General features: G+C 40.5%; 1 protein-coding gene across 1 annotated transcript in view; it reads right to left on the bottom strand.

Moving 5' to 3' along the window:
• Window positions 1-24,705, bottom strand: part of Niban1 (niban apoptosis regulator 1) — a 138,619-nt gene extending 113,914 nt beyond the window's left edge. The window contains exon 1 of the mRNA XM_026392838.2: window positions 24,524-24,705. Coding sequence (XP_026248623.2) covers window positions 24,524-24,578 — 55 coding nt within the window. The 5' untranslated portion in view covers window positions 24,579-24,705. The remainder of the gene's footprint in view (window positions 1-24,523) is intronic.
• Between the last annotated feature and the right edge of the window lie 1,543 nt (window positions 24,706-26,248).

Raw genomic sequence — 26,248 nt, 5'->3', positions numbered from 1 at the left:
CATGCATGCATTTGTCCCTGACATTTGTCCCTGACAAATGCAACAGCTCTGTAGACATTGCTGATTGCCACCTAGAGCATTGGGGAATCACCTCCAAAAGATATCCAAGGACCACTAGTACAAGGAAACCTGCCACTGCCCTAGGAGGAAGTGAAGGGACCGTGGTCACTGCTTCTTATTGGGGGAAATAGAGTCTCTGTGCAGACAAGATATGACCAGTCAAGTTTGTTGTCTGTGTTTCTGGTGACTGGTTCTGGAACACAATAGTCTCCTGAGACATCATAAGCCACTAACCCCCAGGTCTTCACGGGAGTGTCTGCACTACTGAAGACAAAAGGAGAATCGTTGGCACCTAAAAAATCACTGGCTGGAAACTGAAAGACCCAGAGGTACAGATGGGGTTCTTGTAGCCTCTTCCTCTCAAGGATTAAGACTTTGGAAAAGGAATACTTGGGGAGTGGTGGGCTAGAAGAGGTGAGTAGGGAATCCGAGGGCCACCGCTATTCAATGCCATCAGGTAATACAGTAATGGGCTTTCGGGAGGGTTGAAGCACATCTCGCAAGAACAGGGAAGAGTTTAGATAGAATATGAAGAAGGGAAGAAAGCAATGCTTAGATTAAAACCATGAAGCCAGTTATCATAGAAGTCTCCGGTCATGCCGTGGGAAAAAGAATAATGCACTCGGAGTCATGAGATTCCTATACTTTTTGGGAAAAGTTCCCAACATGACTCTCAAGAGTCTCATAGATGTATGGGACCAGTACAGAGCATGGGAACTTGTGAGAAAGATGACAAATACCATCTTATACTAGTTACTGGAATTCGGGTGTACTCCAAAGAAATATCAGCAAGGAAGAGAGAGAAAGAAATATCACCAATCACTTGTGTGATTGAACCATGAACCTGGGTGATAAAGACAATGAAATAGCATTTGCATGAGGATTAAATGAGAGGGAAAAAATCATACTGTTGATGAATCAGATATTAGCAGACTCTCTGGCCAAATAGAAGAAATGGATGATGTGTTTCTAATTCAGTTTACAATGCTGGCACGAAGGATGAAATCATGATGGGAAACTTCCACTACATGCAGTTAGAGACTCAACTAAAAGCAGAATGTCTGGCAAGTTAGTGCTTGGACAGAATAACAACTTTCTCTATAGAAAGAGGTAGTTGCCAGGGGAACTGCTACTTGGAGCCGTGCCAGCTAGTGAAGTGAAATAATGAAGCTTGGATGAAATCAATGGTATCATTATTGCTTATGGCAGAAGCACTCTCGGCCACCCCCAACTCTCACTCGCTTTCCACTGTCTTTGTGGAAATATGTTGCTGATGTCCAGGGCTCCAGTTCCGTGGACCACTCTCTAGCATCTGCACTACCTGCCAAATTGTGTGCCTATCAATCAACCAGTTGTGTTTCCTTTCAACCTATTCATGCCAGTTGTCCTGGACATGATGCATCAATCACTTAAATATTATACAAGCTGAATAAATGTTAATGTAAAAAGAAGAGTTGTTAATTAAGTCGAATGCTTTAGGATGTTTTCATAGCTACAAAAGAACTGCTGTTTAAAATTAGGTGTAGGCAAGACCACTGTAAAGGTCACTTGAAAACTTTTTTTTAATATTTATTTTTTAGTTGTAGGTAGACACAATATCTTTATTTCAATTTTTTTTTAATGTGGTGCTGAGGTTCGAACCCAGGGCCTCCCCTGTGCTAGGCGAGTACTCTACCACTGAGCCACAACCCCAGCCCTACACTTGAAAACTTAAAAACTGTGAAGAATATAGATCTAGATGGAGTCTCTAGTAAGATTTCTTTAAAGGTGTTGCCCAAGCTAGATGCAGTGACAAATGCCTGTAATCCCAATGGCTCAGAAGACTGAGGCAGGAGGATAGTGAGTTCAAAGCCAGCCTCGGGAAAAGCAAGGTGCTAAGCAACTCAGACCCTGTCTCTAAATAAAATACAAAATAGGGCTGGGATTATGGCTCAGTGGTTGAGTACCCCTGAGTTCAATCCCTGGTACCAAAAAAAAAAGGTGTCCCCAACTTTTTAAAAATTCAAATTACAAATAATGAAAAAGTTACAACACAGGACTCAAATAACTTCTTTTAAAAAGAACTTAGCCACAGAACAAAATCCTATCATTTGCAACAATATGTATGGAACTGGAGGATTTATGTTAAATTAAACAAGTCAGACACAGAAAAACAAGTACCATATTCTCTCTAAAATATGGGGGAAAACATTAAAAGTGTTGATCTAAAAGTAAAAATAGCAATTACCAGAGACTGGGAAGAGTGCTGTGTAGGCAGGGGACAGTGGGAGAAGGGGATCAGATAAGATCAATGCACACAGTATACATGTATGGAAGTATCCCAAGGAAACACATTTATATGTACAATTACTATGTATTAATTAAAAATAAAGTGGGCATTAGGGCACTATAAAACAGCTACAATCCAGTGTACTGGGAAAATTTACGGATAAGAGTGCTCAGCATTGCCAACAGGGAGAGATGCTAGAAGAGTTCAATGTACAAATATAGATCTGATTCTCAAAAGGAGAAAAGAGGAGGAATGAGTGGGGATTTATAAACATATATTGAAGACTTTGAGCTTTTCAACACCAGGAAGGATTATAAAGTTGACATTAATGGATGGCTTGCAACTTCATGATTTAAGCAAATTGATGAGAAGTAGTATCTGTTTCTAAACTAACAGCTGTTATCAAATTTATTGGAGAAATAATAGAGACATTCATTTAAATTTTTTTTTAATTGTAGATGGACACAATACCTTTTATATATATATATATATATATATATATATATATATATATATATATATAGTGCCAAGGATCGAACCCAGTGCTTCCTGCATGCTAGGCAAGCTCTCTACCACTGAGCCCACAACCCTGGCCCCTCATTTTTTTAAAGCAGGATCAAAACCAGAATGACTGCGAATGGGAGTGGAGGAACATTCTTCATATTTTTGTAAAAAGGAATCTGGCTCTACAGGAAGCAAAGTTGCCTAAAAAGTCTATATAGAGTTCAAGACAAAGACCTGCATTGTCCTCCTCCTTGCTCTCTATTGGATCACATGACACATAGTCAAAGCCTGTGATATCTCTATAAAGTGTGGCAGCTCTTGGACCCAAAAGAGTACAGGAAGATTAAACAGCCAAAATGCATTGGGCTAGAGAACAGTGCCACTAAGGCCAGGCGCTGCAGTGAGAAGATGTCTGGCTTCAGACACAGGAGTCCAAAAGTCACATGATTCCACTTACAGAAGGTACCCAGGACAGACAAACTCGTCAACGGAAAGTAAAAGCAAGGCCACTCAGATTTGGAAGACGAGGAACAGGGAGCTGTTACTTAACAGGTTCAGAGTTTACATAAGGACCACTGGGGTCTGAGAGTGTCCCTCAAAGTTTCATGTGCTGGAAACTTGGTCCCCAGTCTGGCAACACTGAGGGGTGGTGCAACCTTTAAAGATGAGGCTCAGTGCGAGGAATCTAGTTATTAGGGTTCCACCCTCAGGAAGGATTAGTGTAGTTCTCCAGAAACTCCGTTAGCTCCCACTAGAGTGGGCTGTTATAAGATAAGCCAGACCCTGCGTGTCTCAGGCTTCCTGTCTCATCATGTGATCTCTTCTGCATGTGCTTTTGCCTTTGAGAAACCATCCCCCATGAGGTCCTCACCAGAGGCCAAACACCTGCAGCTGCCTGATCTTGGATTTTCAGACTCCAAAACTGTGAGCTAAATAAACCTCTTTTCTTCATACATCACTAGCCTTAGGTATGTTGTTATAGCAACAGAAAACAGGCAATGATGAGGATTATGGAAAAGTTTTGGGGACAGATAGTGGTGATGGTTATACAATATCATGAATTGCATACATACAAATGGTTGAGGATAAATATTATGTCACATGTATTTTACCACAATTTGGGGGAGGGAAAAAAAAGTCTGGCTGTGACCAGAGATTAAACAGAACTGGGTTTGAATTCCAGATTCTTGTAATTTGAGTTCTCTGCCTACACAGACAGAAGTCCTGGTGCTGATCAGGAAGAACTGGCTGATCCTAGCAAGAAAGCATGGCAGAGGACTTGGCATGGGAGTTAAGTGCCTGCCAAGAGGCAGGGGTGGAACTAGGAAGAAGTCTGCCCTGGCATAACTCATGAACAAAATAACTGTCCAAATATGGATTGGTTGGCTTGAGGAGATAGTGAGTTTCCTATTACTGCCGGTTCTGAAAGCTGCTCACCTGTTTGATAAGAGCATTCAAGCATGAGGTGACCTTTAATGACCTTTAAATTCCCTTCCAAAAGGGCAAGCAGGTGATGTTTATTCCTTTACCATAATCCCCTTGAACTAGGAGACATATTCAGAAATCTCCCAAAATAATGGTGAAGTAGAAAAATAAGAGATACGGAAAAATAACTCTCAGATGATTTAGTTATTCCACCTACTCTTGGATAAGCTCAGTTGGGAGATTCAAGAATATGTAAAAAAAGAGAAGAATCCTTTGGCATAAGAACAGTCAAATACAGCAGTCATTATTATATAAGTTTATAGAATTTGTTTTCAAGAGTCCTTCAGATATAGATGATACCTAGAAAGGCCTAATTCAAGTACATTTCTCTCTGTAAGAGGTCTAGAGTCAATTCACACCTGTTCAGAGGAAATACGTATTCATCTACTCATTCATTCAACAAACAAAGATTGATGAGAGATAACATGGAATACAGAAATGGTAGGAAAATGAATGAGATAAAATTTCTGCTACCAAGAGCTCAGACTCGTTACTGAATTCCAAGAGGTCTGATATTCAGTGTAGCTGATATATTATGCATCTGTTATGCCTAAAAACTGAGTTTTTAAAAACTACAATTTAAAAAACTGTTCAAACTCTGATCCAAGAAATAATTCTAGGAGAATAATCATATATATATGATTAAGATATAATATATATATGATTAAGATTATATATATTAAGATATTAATATATTAAGATATTCAATTAAATATTATTATAATTATAAAAATTTGAAAATTATCTAAATGCCCAACAAGAGAGAAATGGCTAAATAAATTATAGGATATACAAAAACTAGCATGCTCCACAGCCAATAAACACTCTTTAGAAGAATATTTAGTGATGGAGAACTTGTGATATAATATGAAGTAGCAATATATAGGTTTGAATGAAAAATATGGTTCAAACTTGTGTTTTATGTGCATTAATAAATTTGTATGATATTAAAGAAAGAGACAGAGATACTTGTAGATAAAAAGAAAGGAAACAAATTATTTATCGGTGGATTGAGGGAATCAGGAATAATTTACTTTTTTATATATTTTCCTTCATCTTTCATGTAGTAATTTTTAGGTAGATTATTACTTAAAATATTTAAATAAAAGTGATGTTTTTCTTTAATATTTTGCCCTAATTTTGTTTTAAAATCTTCTACATTTACTAAGCTCCTGAGTGTGTGATTTGCCTCTCTTCTTTTCTTTGAAATTTTTGTTCAAAAAAGTTGGCTTATAGTAATAAAAAAAAAAAACTATCTTTCATTGAATCCCTATGAATAGAACACAGCATGGCTGAATCCTCACAACTAAATGCAAATTAGTTGTTAGTACCCCATTTTACATATGTAGGAACTGAGGCTCAGTAAATAACTTGTGCAAGGTGACCCAAATGGGACCCAAATAGGAGCTGCTCTGAATCCTTGGTTCACTCTTCCCACTAAATCACACAGCCACCCATGTGTCCCTTCTATTTGTCCAACCAACTATAAGTTTGAAAACAGAGTAAGAGGTGTCACAGAGCACTTTCCTTTGAAAACAGAATTGTGAATCTTGCGAGAATAAATATCTTGTGTTCCTTCAGACTATCAAAGCTAAGTCAGGAAAATGCTAACAGGTATGAATTTCACATAATGAAGTCTATTAGGAAACTGAGGATGACCATATCTACAGGGTTTGGATTCCTGCTCTGCCACAGACCAGCCACAGGCCAGACTCCATCACAGTCAACAGCCATCACCATCACTACCGCCATCTTTGTTGAGTGGAGACCAAGAAAGAAGTAATAAACAGAAAATTCAATCAACTGTTTATTTAAAACAAGATAATTTTTATCTGCTTTTCTCTCCAAAATAGTAAAAAAAGAAAGAAAAAAAAAGGTAAGAACCCTTCCCCCAATCCCAACTCAAGTAAATGCACCAGCCTTATTAATTTAGAAGTAGCTGGTCTCAAGAGATAATAGAATCAGTTTCTATTATCTTAACAGGGAACAAGGAATGTGAACCAGGTGGTGAGAAAGTGTCTGACTTTTTTTACAGGTCATCCAGGATTGTGTAGCCCAGTGAGATAAAAATTTTAAAAGGTAACTGAATGATGAGAAAGAGTTAATGTAATTTATTCCCCAGTGTAATTTACTCCACATTCTTAGGCAGACAGGCCCTAGACACACTGTCTTTTCACTCCATCATTCTCCAGATATGTAACAGGGGCCATTAAGCTAGGTAAAAAGATGAATTGCTAGAGATGATTATGCATGCCTTCAGCAGCCCATGAAATGTACCCAAGAACAATAAAAATATCTGATGACCTGTCAGGGAGATGCTTATGCAAATGAGGATATCATGATTATACTTCTGCTTGTTCATCTAAAGGCTATCATGAAATATAGATGGAAGAACTTCACTTGCTCAGTAGCATCACAAATAAGAAGCTGGTTTCAGATCAGGGTATGCTGGAAAGGAAAATTCACGGCCAAATGCCTTATTCAGCTATAAAAGAAGACAATAATGGACATAGATCAGCATCCAAGCTTATTTCCTTTAGAAACAATAATTTTATCAGATGACAGTTCTTACTCTTCTCTTGAATTATGGTATTTGGTGCTGAAAATTATTTGTAATCCTCAGAAGTAAAATATATCATAAATATATGTCTTCAGCATCTTTCTGCTCTTAAATAGCAAATGATATTTCTGACCTGAAACTCAATAACCTTCAAGGTGTCCACTAGTATTAAGACAAAGAGAAGTCAACACAACAGAAATAAAGCTACACAGGAAACTCCTTATGGGAGCATGAACTCAGTTGTGTTCTTCTCAAGTCCAGCCTCTTCTTCCATGAGAAACATATGGAAGAGCCGGGCTTTGGCTTCAAGGAGAACTTTGTCCATTAAGTGTTAGACATACAGAGTCACCACAGATAATCTCTCTGGGCCTCAGTTTCACCATCTGCAAAATGAGGTTACTAGCACCTACCTCAGGAAGTTATGGTGACAATTTATACGCAGTCACATGTATGAAGTTCTAAACATAGTGCCTGGCAGGTAATTTAGGGCCTCATCGACACATGATAGTCACTCTTAGGCAAGACATCCATCTGCCTACCTGACATCTCCACTTGAATTTCAACTTAACATGACCCAAAATGAGCTCTTCGTTTTTGTCCTTACATTTGTTCCCCCAGTCTCCCCCTGCTTCAGTGAGTGACAACTCCATTTTTTCTACTACACAGATGGTAGACCTTGGAGTCGCCCTTGAAGCCACTTCCTGTTCTCTTATATACCACATATCTCATCAGCAAATCCTGTCGACTGCACCTCCAAAATACGTGTATCACCCAACTTCTTCTCACTTCCGCCAGCCATCCCTTAGTGGAAACCACCATAATCCCCAACCTGGATCATATCTCCAGCTTCTTCCTAACCTTCCTTGCTCCCTCTCTTCTCTCTTTAACTCCACACAGCAGTTAAAGAAATCACTGCTGCTCACAACTCCCCATGGAAAACAGCCCAAGCCTGACAATGGCCTGTCCACCCCTCTGTGATGTGACTCCCCCTCGGTCCCTGCCCTGCCCTGGCCAATGTTCCCATCACTCATCCTCTGTACCCACACGGGCCTTCTTGATTCAAAAACCTTATCACCAAAGCCAGTCTTGTTCTTTCTTTCTTTTATTTCTCCTCACCGCCATCTCTGTGATTTAGCCTGTTTTGTTCATTGCCTTTCATAAAACAGGGCATATTCTATTTGGCGACTATAATGAAGGCGGCCATGAACACTTTACTGTGAGAAATAGATGGGTTCCGTGAAGTTTAGATTGTAAGGAATAAACTAAAGGCTGCAATTTGGCTTGGGGTGTGGCTCAGTGATAAGGCATTTGCCTGGATCGCACAAGACCCTGGGTTCAACCATGGTGTTGCCCCCCCCAAAAAAAAGAGGAAGAAGAAAGGAAGAAAGAAAGAAGCTACCCATTGTTGAGAGTCCCTGTCCCTATCACAGTGTTAAGCACTTTACAAGAATTGGTGTCATGAATCTTCACAACAATCTTAAAAATAACCATCTCTTCCCATTTTGCAATGTAAGGAACCAAAGTTAGAGGTGGGCAGATACCTTGCCAAAGGCTGCACAGCTAGTGGGGGTCAGTGACTAAACACAAGTATCTGCCCACCAGTCAAGGCACTGTGAATCAATAAAATTACGTGGTTAACATTATAGAAGAATTCTGCTGCTCTGTAAGCTCATTTTATTTCATCCAGTTTTCTGAAAATGAGTAGATACATATTGTAAATAATATTTTGAAAGTTTTTATTACATATCTTAGCAAAGCTCACAATTATTTGCAAAATATGTCACATGTATCTATTTCTTCTCTTAATTAACAAGGCAAAAATTTAAAAATATCCCTGGAGAAGTGCTGAGTTTGGCTTGTCAACACATTTCAAGGTATATAGTTTTACAAAACCCATATGGAGATAGGAAGGGTTTGTGTTCCCTCTCTTGGACATCCATTGATGTCAGTGGTTGTGATGATCTGAAATTAGCCAAGTAGTTAGTTAAGGTAGGTCTGAAGAGTTTCTTGTGAAAGTGCCAAATAACAATTATTAAAGACAGAAAATGCCTAAACACGAAACATGTCAGTGAGTCACTGAAATTATCATGGGTCAGAAGGCACTCCGAGAGCTCATTTTATTTTTTTCTTTAATTTATTTATTATTTATTGTTGGTCGTTCAAAACATTACATAGTTCTTAATACATCATATTACACAGTTTGATTCAAGTGGGTTATGAACTCCCACTTTTACCCCATATACAGATTGCTGAATCACATCAGTTACCCTTCCATTGATTGACATATTGCCTTTCTAGTGTCTGATGTATTCTGCTGTCTGTCCTATTCTCTACTATCCCCCTCCCCTCCCCTCCCCTCCCCTCCCCTTTTCTCTCTCTACCCCTTCTACTGTAAATCATTTCTTCCATTTGTATTATCTTGTCTTACCCCTCCTTTCCTCTTATATGTCATTTTGTATAACCCTGAGGATCGCCTTCCATTTCCATGCGATTTCCCTTCTCACTCCCTTTCCCTCCCACCTCTCATCCCTGTTTAATGTACATCTTCTTCTCAAGCTCTTCGTCCCTACCCTGTCCTTGTTTCCTCCCCTTATATCAAAGGAGTCATTTGGTATTTGTTTTTTAAAGATTGACTAGCTTCGCTTAGCATAATCTGCTCTAATGCCATCCATTTCCCTCCAAATTCTATGATTTTGTCATTTTTTAATGCAGAATAATACTCCATTGTGTATAAATGCCACATTTTTTTTATCCACTCATCTATTGAAGGGCATCTAGGCTGATTCCACAATCTTGCTATCGTGAATTGTGCTGCTATGAACATCGATGTAGCAGTGTCCCTGTACCTTCCCCTAGAGCTCATTTTAGATCTTAGAATTCTACAGACCACTGAAAATGAAAAAAAAAAAAAAAAAAGAGGGACAACTGCTGAGTCTAGGTGTCATATCTTTTGCAAAGAATGTGAAGTAATGTAACTATGATTTCAATTACAACAGCAAAATATACAATTTAAAGAGCACTAACATTATTTAAAATTTCTAAGTGGGTGGGAGGGAATGTTGTATTGGCAATATATTAAAATAAGGGCCTTATTATCTAGGCCTTTATCTTAAATATCTCCTAACTACACAATGGCCCTGTTTGAGTCAGCTTTTTCATCAGTGACTAAAAGACCTGACAAGAACAATCGAGAAGGGAAAGTTTATTTTGGCTCAGGGTTTCAGAGGTCTTAGTCCGTAGACGGCCAGCTCAGTTCCTCTGGGCTCCAGGTGAGGGAGAGCATCGTGGCAGAAGGCACAGCAGAAAAAGCAGCTCAGAGCATGGCCACCGGAAGCAGAGAGGAAGCTCTGCTCACCAGGAACAAAATATAAACCCCAAAGACATCCCCCAGTGGCCTGCCTCCTCCAGCCACACCCCACCTGCCTACCGTTAATCCATTCAAGTGGATTAGTGCACACTGATTAGGTTCAGGGACTCGTAACCCAATCATTTCATCTCTAAACTTTCTTGCATTGTCTCACAAATGAACTTTTGGGGGCCCCCCATAGCTAAACCATAACAGTCTCAAGTATGATCCTACAGAAATTGGTAAGTTGGGCTGGGGCCGTAGCTCAGTGGCAGAGTGCTTGTCTGGCATGTGTGAGGCATAGGGTTTGATCCTTGGCACCACCTAAAAACAAATAAAATAAAGGCTTTCTGTCCATCTACAACTACAAAAAAAAAAAAGAAAAGAAAAGAAAAGAAATTGGTAAGTTACAGACGGAGACTGAGTTGGAGGGGGGGAAACCCCATGGGAAGGAATATTCTGAAACAAAAAGGTCAGTAAAGATTACAGATATCCTCTTTATTATTTTTAAAAAGTGTGGGGGAGAGCAAAAGAAATTAAAGCCCATCATTGGTTTATTTTAAATGCTTTTCACTCTACCACCACCTGGCTGTGAGGAAGGGGTAGTCATATTAAATATGGGTTCCCCATATTTCCATCCCCATAAGACCAAATCCAGAACAGATAAGGTTGTGTGTGTGTGTGTGTGTGTGTGTGTGTGTGTGTGTGAGTGTTAAATCTATGGATGAAGACTATAGTCCGTAGATTTAAAATTTTAATCTATATAAGCTTACACACACACACACACACACACACACACACACACACATATTTTCAGGGTTCTTGCTTATGGCTGAATTATTGAATATGTTCAGGGTTAGACTAGAAACTCAAAACTTAGAAATTTTTGGTCTGGTTTGATTAGACATCACGGACTATGAGAACTCTGTACCAGGAGTGTTTCTGCCATTACTCGCTAAGCAGGTGAGGGCAGCTCATTCAGCCTCTCAGAGTACAATAAAAGGGTTGCAGCACTATGAATCCCTTTATGAATCTTTATCTAAGAACAGCAATGTAAAAGAAGTACCATGCGAGCCATAGATATGAGCCTTAAATGTAACTTTAAGTTTCCTGGGGCAGGGGTTGTGGCTTAGCGGTAGAGTGCTCGCCTAGCACAGGCGAGGCTCTGGGTTCAATCCCCAACACCACATAAAAATAAATATATAAAGATATTGTGTTGAGCTACAACTAAAAAATAAATATTAAAAAAAGTTTCCTAGTAGCTACGTGAAAATTTTTAACTGAACAAATTCATGTTAACATATTGTATTCAATCCATTAGTCCCAATCTGTATCACTTCAATATATAATTGCTACTAAGTAATATTAATGAGCTAGTTTGCCTTCTTTGCTTTGTACTAAATCTTCAAAATTGGTATAGCTTGAATTTGCCTCTTCAAGATTGATATACTCTTTGCACTCAATCTTCAAACTTATATCATAAATTTGGAATTCCACATTTCAAGTATTTAAGTCACTGACATCTGATGGCTACTGGACGGTGTAGATTTAGAGGGATTCAACTGTTCCTACTTAAAGATAAAAAAGATATATAATCTGCCTTCAAAGTGAGAATCCACTTGAAGCAGAAAAATCATTCATCAAAAGGTTAAGTGTAACATGTTCAGGGTGATATAAGAGGCGACCGATAGAGAAAAGAATAGGACTTTTTTAATATAAGAATTACCTGTGGAAAGTTACAAAAGGAGGCTGGCATATTGAAATGGGAAGGTTAGATAGAAATGGTTCATGCCACCTTGAGGCCTGGTCCACCAAATCTACCCACAAATTCCTGCACCCTTCTTCCCTTACCTGTGTTTATGCACCAGTCTCCATCAGGTATTTGTGGCCCTGAGTAAGAGAGTCCCTAGGTCAGGGTAGGTCAGGGTTCTTAAACGGGGATTTATGATGGCTCTGTGGACCAAATTCAGGGGTTTAGAGTCGAGTGAGGAAAATACCACCTTTATTTTTATTAACCTCCACCTTTATTTTTATTAACCTCCAACTTCAATTCAGCATTTCCTTCAATTATGAATACAGGCAACAAACCACAGAACTTAGCTGTGCTGTGACCTTGCCACCAGGCTCAGGAATGTTTTCATAGTACATTTCATTTGCCACAGGTCTTAGAACAGCACTTGTTAAAAGTGACAGCGGTTATTAAATCCACTGCAAGACCTTGCCATTGAGTGCATTCCTAAAGAAGCATATATCTTACTATGGCAGTGACTTTTAAACATGTTTTGTTAATTTAGTAATACTACTTCTTTAGTCCTGTGGTTGTTTTGGGTTTTGCTTTTAATTTCATTTTAAAATGTTATTCTAAGAAGGGGTTCATAGGTTTCACTAGAATACCAAAGGGTCCACGGCACAATGAATGCCCTAGGTAAAAAGTGTCTGGGTCCCTGTGACCCCACTCTGATTCCTAACTGGAATCACTGAGATGTGAGGGATGATTATTTCAGCTGTTTGCCCATTGTAAACACCGGATAGCTGAAATCTAGCTTTGGACTGCTGCAAGCAGACTCCACACAGTGAAGAGAAGGGTACTGGATGTCATGTGCTGGTAAATGGGGTCTCAAAAAAATAAATAAGTGAAAGGACCCATGTAATGGCTGGTTCCAACCACTAATGTGATATCTGTGAACTCTGCAATAGGAAGGAATGTCCAGAGCAAGCTCTTGCACCTGCCAGTGTAAGAGGAATCCTGGCCTACTCCTTGGATGGCTGTTCCCCATGACAGTTCCTTGGAAGGTGTCTTCCTATTGCCTTTTCTTAGCTTTAGGGGAGGGGATGGTTTTGAACCTTGAGAATAGTTACTTAAAGGTTTCCATTTAAACCATTGTGACTGACACTTTCATAATGAGTAAATAAAGCAGAATACCTTACATGCAGTAATTTGGAAATTCAACAAGCTGTTGAAAAGAATCTAATTAGTACTAATTACAATCCTAGAGTGTCCCAACACATTATAATGCCATTGCTTCTGTAGAGGCATTGTGTTTAAACACTCAAACATTAATTAGTCTACAGAACAAATGTGTAAGATAGGTATTATTTGGCAGAACGTGAAAGCCAATTATTTACTCTGCAAAGGCTGATGCCATTACTGATCGTAAAACAAATTGATTAGCATAATAGTAGAACTGGGAAATCTGGGAATCGCGTTACATTTATTATATTATCTTACTCATTTCTCAGCTCCATTTATCTCCCAAGCATTGCTACAGCCCCTGTTTTACATATAAGAAACTGAAAGTAGCCTGCCCACAGATACAATATCTATGGAGAATCCAATTTCAGATGCAGCAAGGCCTCAGGAGATTGTCATGCCTGTTCTTCAAATATGAAAGCTCCAATAATTAGACTTCTGTGCCTTGCTTCCCAAATATAAATTTTCCCTTTGTAATGGAAAAGTTACCTAGCAGCATCATTTTATTTAAAGTTAAAATGACCTGCAATACTTCTTGCATCATTTGAAAATTTCATAATGTGTTTAGATGAATTTTAATGCCATTGAGCTACGGCCCCAGCCACTGCCAATGTTCTTAGTAGGTCTAGGAGAGGAGCAGGGTAGCCTGCAGAGAACTCTGTGTAGGGGAAGCTGGTGAGGCACCAGGGCTGGTCTGGGACCAGCGCAGATGAGCAGGGGCAATTCAGAAATGAAGGGAAATTATGGATATTCTTTTAAAAAGGAAATTGTTAATATTTGTCATGTCCCCTTAACTATGGGGCTTACAGAGACAAGTACCAATTGTCCTCACATGCACTTCAATCCCCAGCACCACACACACACACAAAAATCCGGATCATTTAGGATCAAAACATGAAATCAAAGTTTTAATAAATGTTTCATCTTATACCAAGGGACAAATAACAGGTTTGGCTCACTTGAAGGGCTGAAAAGAGTTAAGACACTGCTCAAATCTGATCAAGTTGATACTGTTTTCCATTAAGGAAAAAAGCTGTGTGAATGGGCAATTTCTAGAAGAAAGACCTAGAATTTGTGGAATTATCCTGTTCCCTTTCTCTAAGACATTTACTTTCCAGGCATGTGGTAGGCATTCAATAAATGTTAGCTTTTACTATTGTTGTTATCATTCCTCAGAACAGGAGTTATTTGTAATTAAGAACTGACATCTCAGTTGATTTGCTACAGGTCTTAGTCATACTCTAAAATTCTTATTTACTTTAAGTTTAAACAGTGCATTTCAATTATTGTTATTCATTTAATTCCCTCCAGCATAACCATTTTAAATATTTATACTCAGATATTACACATATGCCATGTTGCTAATAAAATTTATCCTTATTCTAACTCTAAGCCTGTGTCTGCATTGCTTGGGCAATTATTCAGACATATCTATCTAACACATGCAGCATGACTTACGTAGGAAATAATTCCTTAAACAAACACATGCAGTCCAAATTTGGAAAACCTCTGAATTCTTTTGGGCTAATCATAGAAATTGGTACTTGTCTCTGTGAGTTAAGGGGACATGACCACTATTAACAATTCCCTTTTTAAAAAGAACACCCATAATTTCCCTTCATTTCTGAATTGCCCCTACTCATCTGTGCTGGTCCCAGACCAGCCCTGGTGCCTCACCAGCTCCCCTTACACAGAGTTCTCTGCAGGCTACCCTGCTCCTCTCCTAGACCTACTAAGAACATACGGCTGGGGCCGTAGCTCAGTGGCAGAGCACTTGCCTAGTTGTGTGTGAGGCGCTGGGTTCAATCCTTAGCACCACATAAAAATAAACAAAATAATGACATGCTGTCCATCTACAACTACAAAGACAAAATTAAAAAAGAAAAGAACACTAGTAGCAGGTCAGCACAGCTATCCTCTCTCCAGATGTCCCAACCAATTACAGAAACACAGAAGTTGTGTTGTTCTTCCTTAAGACTAGTATTAATATTAGGAAACTAGAAGTATTCTTCTATCTTTCATTTCTCTTCTGTACTTTAACAGATGGAACATATTTGTAATTACTGCCTATCATCCTTGTCTGCTAAATTCATCATGCCTGTAATTCCTAACTCCGTTCTATTGGTGTGTTTATTTTTTTCTTGTAGTTATAGCTATTTTCCTGTGTTTTTCACTTGCATAGTCATTTTCAATTAGATGCTGGACATTGTCCATTTTACATTGTTGAAAATTCATTTTGTTGTATTCCTATAAAGATTTGGGCTTTGTTTACTCATGCAATAAAGTTATTTGGGATTGGTTTGGTTCTTTTGAGGTTTTTTTTTTTTTATTAGAGCAGGTCTGAGCAGCCTTGTAGTCTAGGGTTAATTTCTGCTCACTACTGAAGACTCTGCCCAAGGACCAATATTACAAGGTCTTTCTATTTTGGATGATGGAAGCATGAACTATTCCCAACTCTGAGTTCCAAGAATTATTTGTCCCTATAAACCCAAAGACACATGATCTTTGTTCCAGAACATGGTCTTATATTATTTCTTTCATAATTTTCTCCCTTATCTTTATTCTTTAGTCAGACATTAAAATTTTTGGATTGACTCTTGGATTTTCTTTTTAAATATTGCCTTTTCTATTTTTCCTCTTCTTTCTTTCTTTTTTTTTTCTTTCTTTGCTACTAGAGAGGGAACCCAGGGGAACTCTACCACCAAGTTATATCTTTATCCCTTTTTTATTTCTAATTTTTAAGACAGAGTCTCACTAATTTGCTCAGTCTGGACCCAAGCTTGCATTGCTCCTGCCTCAGCCTCCAACGTCACTAGAATTACAAGCATGCGCTACCATACCTGGCCATTTTCTATCTTTTTTCTATTTTCTATATATTTTCTGAAATGTTTTTCAACTTTATTTTGTAAAGTACCAAGTGGATTTTTAAGTTTCTGAGCATCAGATTTTTAATTTGCAAGAGCTCTTTCTACTTCTATTATCATATCATCACATCCTGAACCTGTTTTACAACTCAACAGTTGTTTTATTGTGTAAGAAATCCATTGCAGATTTTAAATCTTTTTCTCCTTTCATTCATTCATTAAACTAACATTTACTCGTCAGAAACCACGTCCTTCCCTTTGTTCTTCACAGAGAGAGCAACTTATGATCCTCCTGAACACTATCTCTCACGTGTATCTCATCTTCCTACTCTACCAACAGTTTTCTATTTTAATTCCCTTTTTTTATTCCACCTGAGACATTTATCAAAATTTGTAATGTTGCTCACCTACCCTGGAGCCATTCATGCTTCTTATAACCGAACCTGATTTTGTTCAGGTGTCCATGATCCATAGCCACATGCTTCAGGAAAGTAGCCCCCCGACACCTCATTTGAGGGGCAAATTTTGATTGGTCTAAAACATCATAATAATTCCATACTCTTGCCAGCAATGGCTTAAGAAGACATTTGTGCCTAATTCTGACCAGTGGAATGTCAGGGAAGTCTGCTAGCGAGGCATCTGGCAAAGATTTTTTTTTCTTTCTTTCTTTTACAGAGAGACTTAAAGACTGGATCATTTTTGGAGCCAGGTATGGTGGTGTACACCTAAAATCCCAGCGACCTGGGAGATTGAGACAGGAGGATAGCAAGTTCAAGACCAACCTTGGCAATTTATCAAGGTCCTAAGGACTTAGCAAGATCTCATCTTAAACTAACACATGAACAAAGGGCCAGGACTGGGTGTGGTGACACACGTCTATAATCCTAATGGCTCAGGAGGCTGAGGCAGGAGGATCACAAATTCAAAGCCAGCCTCAGCAACTTGGCAAGGCCCTAAGCAACTTAGCAAGGCTCTGTCTCAAAACTAAAATATTTTAAAAAGGGGGGGGGGCTGGGGATGTGTCTCCGTGTTTGAGTGACCCCGGGTTCAATCCCTAGTATCAAAAAAAATTATTTTTCATTCTTCAGTGAATTAATGAGTCCTGGCAATGAGCATCCATAGCTGCTAACATCAAAAGGAGAGACAACTGGTTGGGGCTGGGGCTCTGGCTCCGTGGTTCAGCACTTGCCTAGCACAAGTGAGGCACCGGGTTCGATCCTCAGCACCACATAAAAACAAATAAATAAAATAAATGTATATGTGTCCATTTACAACTAAAAAAAAATTTTAATGGGAGAACAACTGTATATTATGTGTCATCAAATGAAGAACAGCAACACACATAGTCTTGATTAAAAAAAAAAAAAGGTTGAGGATCAAATCTCACCATCTCTCTATTTGTAGAAAATACAGGAGAAATGTGTGGAACTGCACCAGGAGCAAACTCTTCACTGTGGAAAACCACATGTCAAACAGCCCAGCTCCTTCAACAATATATATATATATATTGAGATACTTGAAAGATATGTTTTTTAAGAGCATAAGACTACAGTGTTTAGAAATGCATGGCTGAGTTGATAAAGCCATAAGGAAAATCTGAGAATCATTATCGTAAATCTAGGATGAGTGGTCTGTGACTGGGGTGGCCCCTAAATCACCATTCCTCCTGGTACTCTCGCCTATGAATAGTTCCCTCCTCTGGAATCTGAGCTGGTTCTGAGACTTGCATTACCCAACAGAAGATGGCAGAGTGATGTCGGGCCTCTACAGACCCAGGCCATAAGAAGTCCTAGCACCTTCCTGAAGCTTTGGTGTTCTTGCAAACCCTGATCCACTATTTTAAAAGTCTGATCATCTACTGGATCAACCATGTAGGAAGGCTACCTGAACAGAAAGAAAGCCTTCCCAGCTAAGTCCAGCCACCAGAGGATCTGACACTGAATCAGGAAGGACCACAAGCAAAAATAAGAAGTAGAACCACACAATTGGACCTAGTCCAGACAGCAGAATTGTGAACAAATAAATATGCTATTAGAGCCCGTGTCTTTAAAGTACTCTGCTGCGCAGCAGACTATCGCAAATAATGGCTATTTTTAGAGAGACAAAGGTGACGGGAACTGGGATGGGACACATGGAGGTTTCAGCAATGGTTTCTTTTTTTAGTGGGAGTGGTACCAGGGATTGAACTCAGGGGCACTTGACCACTGAGCCACATTCCCAGCCCCATTTTGGGTTTTATTTAGAGACAGGGTCTCACTGAGTTGCTGAGCACCTCACTTTTGCTGAGACTGGTTTTGAACTCGCAATCCTCCTGCCTCAGCCTCCTGAGCCACTGGGATTACAGGCGTGAACCACCATGCCCAGCTGTAGAAGGTCTTTCTATTTCTTGACCTGAGTAATAACTGCACGGATATTTGTCTTATATGATTCACTAAGCTATGCATCTTTTCTGTGTGGTTTTCTGATCCTATGTTTTATTTTAAAATAAGAATAGGTTTAAAAAGGAATTAAAAAAATATCCACATGGTTTGGCATAGAGACACTTACTCTTCTTCCAAAATTCCTTCAGAATGGGCTTTTAAAAAAAAAGAAATCACTTCTGGGCTCCTAGCAAAAACCATTCATTTGTTCTAATCCTATAGACATATTCCATACAACATCAAGCATAGAAAAATGAGCTTTTTTGGGTCTTAGACCTTGCAATTTGTGAAACTGAATAAATTGCTTTCATATCTCTGAACCTTTTATGCTCTCCTCCAAGTGAGAAAAACACGCAGTACCAAAAAAAAAGGGGGTACTTTTAAAAGCTGGCTTGCATTTTCTTACTGGCAACAATTTGCTAGTCTCTTTTTAAAATAAATTTTCCAGTTTCAAAGGACAAAAATCTGCACTGCATTTGGGGTTTTGTTTGGTTGTGTGAGTGCATTTTAGTTTGAAACTTAGAACTTCAGCCTTCATGTCCTATAATTTAAGAAAGTGCTTTAAACTACTGTAGCAGATGGAGTGTGCTTTTATTCTTTCCATCATCCTTTATCTTCATTTCCCATTTCATGATGCAAATTGTTATATGGACTTTGCTCCTTAAAATGATGTTACCTAGCTTTACTAAGAAAAAATAAATAAAATTTCCAATTAAGAGATCAGAATTCTATTATTGTAATTTATACGGCATATTTTATAAAACTTTCATAGTACACTTATTTTAATTAAATTAGAAACTATTGCTATAAATTGCACCCCTGCTGTTGTACTTTCTACCTGTGAATCCAGTTCAGACTTTCCCAAAGATTACAGTAAGACTACAGTCAGTTCAGCAGTCCACAGCAAAAAATAAAGTAACATAAATTACTATTATCCCCTTAGTAGTTATGATTACTACAGCACCCGTCATGGTGTGGTCCCTTGCAGTCAGTTTGCAGTGGAATGAGGTGCTCCATCGAGAACAGGTCTTGATTCAGCATCAGACCCCATGGGGCTCACCAAAGGTTGTATTAGAATTCACTGTTTCCTCCACAAGGACAGGAGAAAATGTTCATTTGTCTCAATCTGCTGTCTTTACTTCCTTTTTGATTCAATCCAAAAAACCCCTCTCCATTCACAAAATCTTTTATGGTTTTCCAACATTAGATTTGGTGCTTTCTAAAGAGCATTCCTTCCCAAAATCTTGGTTTCCGTTCATGAAGACTGAAGGAAGTAGAAGGTAATAGCTGACCCTGGAAATTCCCAGTCTGCAGCAGTGTTCCTGATTCAAAACTCCTAGTAGTTTCATCAGTAGTTTGGGATGCTTGAAGACATTTTTAAAATCAGAATATATTCTGTTTTTAAAATGGGGATACAGCTCAGTTGGGAGAGTGCCTAACTCACATGCACAAGGGCCTGGGTTCAATCCTCAGAACTACACACACACACACACACACACACACACACACACACACAAGAATATAAAGTAATATAATGGACCCTCTCCCTCCTCTTTCCCCTACCCAGCCCCCTAACTCTCACCAGAAGAGCTGTAACTCCTTGCTTCTCAGAAGAGTCCACTCATTTCTATAAATTAGAACCTAAGACAAATACTAATGGTAGAATCATTATTTGCTTTCTATTTTCTTTGGATTAATTTTTCTTAAAAGAGAAAATAGGATGGCATTTAATACATTGGCTACAATACTTTTGGCCACAAAGAACAGATAAAGTTTGCCTGTGGATAAGAGTAATAATACAAATAACTTATTAAGGTCCAGAGGTAGGTACTCCAGAACTCATTATGGGGGTTCTACCGTGTGAACGCCACAGGAGCCTGAGCCCCTTTTGTGCAGTTACTCCACTCTGCACAAACACTTTAAAAAGTTGCTTCATGATCCAAGATGGCTATGTAGAAGCTCCTTCCGATTTGCAGAGCTCCAAGTATTACCTTTGTCCAGTAATGCCTTTGTCTTTAGGCTAGCTCCCTCTTTTCTTCAAGAAAAAACAGCAACTCACACCTCTCATTCAAGTGCAATGAAATCCAAACCAATCAGCACCACCCTACCGGGGCCATACATGAAGATAGGCTCTCCAAAACAGTGCCAAATGGGACTCTGTTAGGAAGAGGAATGGGGAAAGCAAGCTGGGTTGGCATCCCACAAAGACTACCATACTCCGCATCCTAACGTTTCCATCACAGCCTACTGCCATTGCTACTAGCCAGGTAACTTGGACCCCACGGTGACCGTCAAAAGGATTAGCTCAATAAACCAGACCAGTTCTTACACCCATCTCCCATCAGCAAATTATGCAGAAGAAGTAGTAAAAGTGTGACCTAGAGCTACGCACTTGCATTGGTAGACTGCAAATGGGTCAGGCTTTCCCGTCCTCTACATTGCCAGTGAGACTCCACCTCAGATACTTATCAGCATAAAGCCACCAACACGGGTGTCACTATGGGAGCACTCCCCTAAGAGAAACGTGTGCTGCCTCAAGCTGAAACTCAATTCTGACTTTATAAACATCAGATGGTTGATGAGCATTTCCAAATAAACCCCTGGGCCCTTTACAGACTGTCACTGACAGTGGAGTAGAGAATTAAAGAGGGAAAAAACAAAAAAAGATTTTCCAAACTATTGGTGCCAGCAGGCCTAGAAGGCCCCCCCCCCAGCACTCCCCCAGCACCTATGTGTCCCCATTCTCAGCCGCAGCACTGATTTTCCAGTACTTTCGTGATTTTCTACAGGACTCCTTACATGGGAGAGTTTCAGGTTTGTTTTCTTTTTGATTCATTAAAAATTCAATAGTGATTTTTAAAAGGAAATAAAATCATTGCTTTAAACAGGAAAACACATTGTACTTTGGGAACTTGTGTTTTCATTTTGTTTTGTTCCTGGTTTTTTGTTTGTTTGCTTGCTTTGTTTTGTTTTTAGCTAAAGTTCAATATTAGCCATGTCAAAAGTTTTTTTTTTTTTTTTAGAGAGAGAATTTTTTTAGTATTTATTTTTCAGCTGTAGTTGGACACAATAACTATCTATCTATCTATCTATCTATCTATATTTATTTATATGTGGTGTTGGAGATCGAACCCAGGGCCTCACCCGTGCTAGACAAGCGCTCTACCACTGAGCCACAACCCCAGCCCAAAAGTTTTGAAAGGAAAAAAAAATATGGCATAAAAAGAAAAAGACACCTTAAATTGACCATTAATGCCTAGATTAGATGAGTTTTGTTCCTCACAAAAGGAAAATCCTTGTAGATTAGTGCCAAAAGCATCACTAAAGGCTAAATGATGACACTGAAGACAAGTTGGTCTCGGTATTATTTATTAACAGAAACACTGTATCATGGGAAATTACTGAAAGTCCTCTAGAAACCATACTAAAATGTAGTCCATTTTAAGAAACATAGGTGTTGTCATCTTCAAAACTGACACTTTCACAAATGAAGTAACTTCCCAATGCATCTCATATCTCTTTACCTAGAGACTGACTAAATCCAAATAAATGATGTGTTTTCAAAACAGCCACATGACACAGATCACAGTGAACACAAAGTTTTAAGGCACACAATAAACTGCAGCTGTTAAAGGACTTATCTGAGAGGAAACAATGGATTGACTCATTAGCATATTGGAAGTACAGATGCTTAAAATACATATGAAATAAAGTTAACAAAACTCAAAAAAATATATGGACTGGTCATTCCCCATATTAACAAAATGTTTCAGGCTTGAAAAAAAAACTTATTGTCTGGGCTACAGGAGCTTTCAAATTCATATTTCACTGGTGGCTTCTTTATGAGAAACAGTTCATAAAACTGTATTTAAACTTTGCAGTCATACCTACCATTGTTTGCCTACAACTAAATCGAAGCTTGAGAATGTTTATAGGCTAAGGGATGGGCGAAGGGTAAAGACAGGGTCATGGTTTTGTTCAGGGACTGGAGGCTTCAAAACCACCAAGAACTCCCAGCCCCGTGATCTGCATTTGCTCACGCAAGAACAATTCACAACACAGTGCATTTTTCCAAGGTTCTTTTCTTTTTTGGCAAGACTAGTGTTCTCACTTGAAGCCATGTCTCATTTTATCTGGAGGTATTCTAACTTTTTAACTCTTTTCTCCCCTCCTCCATGACACATACTTGAAAGTCCCTTCCAAAAAGAGAAAGAAGAAACAAAATTGAACCAGGCTATGGCATAATCTGCTACAATTTTACTCATCCAAATGCATCCATGACAAGTCCTTCAAATGTACCCTGTACTTTTGTATGTGTAATAATTTATTTCAGAATAAAGAAGAAAACATTTTCTTATATGAGTGCGATACCTGCATCAGTCACAATAGCTCTCATGACCTTGAAGTCTTCAAGCAAGTTTATCTTCATATTGCTGAATTTCAGATGATTACTATACATTGCTTTGTTTCAACTTCAGGTGCTTTGAAACTTTCCAGTGAAACAAAGTCTTACAGAGGCCATAAATTTAATGTTGCTAAGAACCAAATACAAGTCCTTCTTTACTGTTCTGCTGCACCTTTCTGCCCCACCCACGGGTGAAAACAAGCAAACTGCCAAACTTTCCAGGCGGGCTTAGTTTAACTAAACAAAACGTCCATCTTTTGCCCCTTTTAATAAACAACAGCAAAGGGATATGTGATCACCTTTTCTTCCCTGACAGTACAGATTGTTGATGATCTTCTACCTTCAAAAGCACCAGAGCAAGAATCTGGAAAATCAATTACAGTACACTGCCCTTCGAGTGCCCTGATCTGATATCCTTTTAAAGTGATTTTAAATGTTGTGGCCACAGAAAACAAATATGGAATAAGAACACCAAATAAAGACCAGGCGCGATGGCACAGGCCTGTAATCCCAGCAGCTCAGGAGGCAGAGACAGGAGGATCGCAGAGAGAGAGGCACTAAGCAACTCAGTGAGACCCTGTCTCTACATAAAATACAAAATAGGGCTGGGGGGTGTGGCTCAGTGGTGGAGTGCCCCTGAGTTCAATCCCTGGTACCAAAACAAAACAAAACCACCAAATAAGTGTCTAGGACCAGAAAGAGGTATTGGGAAGAATTAAGGTAAAATTTAAGGGTTTAATAAACTAGGTATTAAAAAGATTTCTGAAGCCAGGAAATACACCTATCCCCCCCACCTTCCACACACACAGAGACTCCTAAATTTACAAGATCATGAAACTAGGTAATGGTTGAGGGCAAGGTTAGGCTGGGGGGGAGACCTAATACACCAGGAGATAAAGGCTCATCACTTCCTGCCGTTTCAGTTCGGTTTGGTTTTTGGTTTCTTCTGCCTCTTTCACTTTACCAAGTCGCTTTATCTCTGACCATCTCCCCAAATGAGCTTCTCTCCATCTGTAACTTTAGCAACTCTTACAAAACATGCCAGGGTTCCTCATTTGCTTTCCTCCCGTCTCTGGGGAGGGAAGGGGACCGTGCAACCTGGGAACGTAATGACATGGTCTTTTCTGCTTCTGATGAAATGATCCTGCAGGCGACAATGAAGTCCAAGTGAAGCCGTGGCCGCGGCTGCATTTTACAAAACCCAGCCAACATCACACCGAGGGAAATTCTGCTTCTCAGGCCGGGAATCCCCAGGGAAACCTCTAACAACCAGGGATATCCCCGCTCTTTTCTTTGCGGCCAAGTTCAGAACTCAATCCAGCTCCAGGAAGGCCAGATGTTTCCGGGAGGGGACCGAAATGACCCCCGGGTGGGCGGGAGGAGCGGAGGAGTAGTCATCTCCTCCTGGCATCCTGCACCTGCCCCTCTCCCCAGCGTCCGCCGGTGCTTCCCAGACGGTGACCATCCCAGGTCCCCACCCCGGCGGGTGCGCTCTGCAAGCTGCGCTCCTGCCTATAATAGGAAACCTGGCGTGGCGCAGGTGGGCCCCCGGGACCCCGCTGGCCCCGGCTTGCCCCTGCACCCTGGGGCGGGTGCCCAGCGACCACCCTGGCCCCGGGACCCCGGCGATCGGGCGTACCTCTAATGTAGGCGCACTTGCCCTCGTCCAGCTGGCTGGAGGCCGAGCCGCCCATGGTGACTGTGTCGGGCGTGCAGAGCGCGGCGACTTCCCAGCCCGAGTCCCGGACAGGACTGGCCGCTCCGGACTGCGCGCGCTGCTCGCTCCTGAAGGTTGATGCGACCGGGAACCCGGCTCCGTAATTAAGGGCAAACTTCCTCCAAGAGGCGTCGCCTTCTAGGGCGCCTCCTCCGGGTCCGCGCCCTCTGAGGATCTGTGGGCTGGCCTCGGCCTGTCTACCCGCCCTCGCCTCACTTCCCAGCCCCCAGGGGCTGTCTAACCCCGAAGGACTGCCCGCTCCTACTCATTGCCGACTTTCGCTTGTTTTCACCAGTTTGGGGGCAGCCCAGAGACGTCCTGGAGGAAGTGGACCATTTCCCAGTTGACTGTCGTGCTCCCTGATCTGGAACCTTCCCCACTCACCTGGAACCAGGAGGAGGCCAGATTCCCTTGCTTTCTCACCCTTCTTGTTGAAGCACCGGTTCTCAAGACCCACCTGAGATCCTCAGCACCCTCCCTCTCCAGCCCCCTAAACACATGCCCACACTTCAGTCTAATTAAAGCTTCTGGGAGTGGGACTCCAGGATCTGCTCCAAGGGAGCATGTGCGGTGGCCCACGCCTGAAATCCCACGCACTGGGGAGGCTGAGGCAGGAGAACCGCAGATTTAAGGTTCAACTCGGATAACTTAGTTGGACCCTGCCTCAAAATAAAAGAAGGGGCTGGGGGTGTAGCTCCGTGGTGTAGGCCCTCCGGGGAATGCCCATGCACACTGAGATATGGGAACCAGTAGAGGATCTCTTCCTGCAGCCAAGAAGTTGGGCCAAGGAGAGAGTGAGAAAGGAAGGGGGGAAAGGAGAGAAAAATGTTAAAACCTAAGAACTAAGGCTGAGTCTTATACTCCCAGACCTAAAACTTCCTGAGACTCTATGGAAGATTCGAGAGAAGACCTTCAGGTTGGTCCTCTCCTTATCAAACTGGAAGTAGATCATTAGAAAGGACCCTTGTTCTTTTCCCACAACTGCTGTTTGGCTTGGCAGTCACTCCCAGATAAGATCAGCCTGGGCAGAGGGGTCACCAGGATTCCATCCTATACTTAGTAGTCAGATGTTTAGCAACTCCTGTTGACTTAACCTCAAGGTCAAATGGTCCATACACCACAACCAAAGCCTGAGGAGGACTTTGAGGGCTCCCCACCGCAGCCTCTGAAGTTAATCAACAAGCACTTTAACACAAATATTTCTCTCACCTGGAACCCAATCTCTTATGCCCCACATTCCAATCCATCAGAAAGTCCCGTCAGCTTTACTTTCAGAATATGTCCAATATCCAACCAATTCTCCTGCCCTCCACTGCCATCATTTCTCAACTGATCATTTCAGTGTTTCCTAACTGGTCTCCTTTCTTCAGAGAAAAAGCCACCATCTGTCACAACCTAGGCCTGGCTTATTCTCTGACCCCTTCCACCACCACTTACCTCCCTGCTCTCTGCTCCAGCCATGCGAACTTTCCAGCTTTTCCTGTGACACCTCAACCTCAGGGCCTTTGTACTTGTTCTTCCTGTGCCTACAATGACCTTCTCCCAGATAGCCACACAGGTACTCTCTAAGTCTCTCACTTCATTCAAGTTTCTACTTAAATGCTAATACCTCCTAGAGGCTTTCCTTGATCCCCTGTCTACACACAG

The sequence above is a fragment of the Urocitellus parryii genome, chromosome 9 (assembly GCF_045843805.1).
Source record: "Urocitellus parryii isolate mUroPar1 chromosome 9, mUroPar1.hap1, whole genome shotgun sequence".
NCBI classification, from domain to species: Eukaryota; Metazoa; Chordata; class Mammalia; order Rodentia; family Sciuridae; genus Urocitellus; species Urocitellus parryii.
This window is presented reverse-complemented; position numbering and strand designations above follow the sequence as displayed.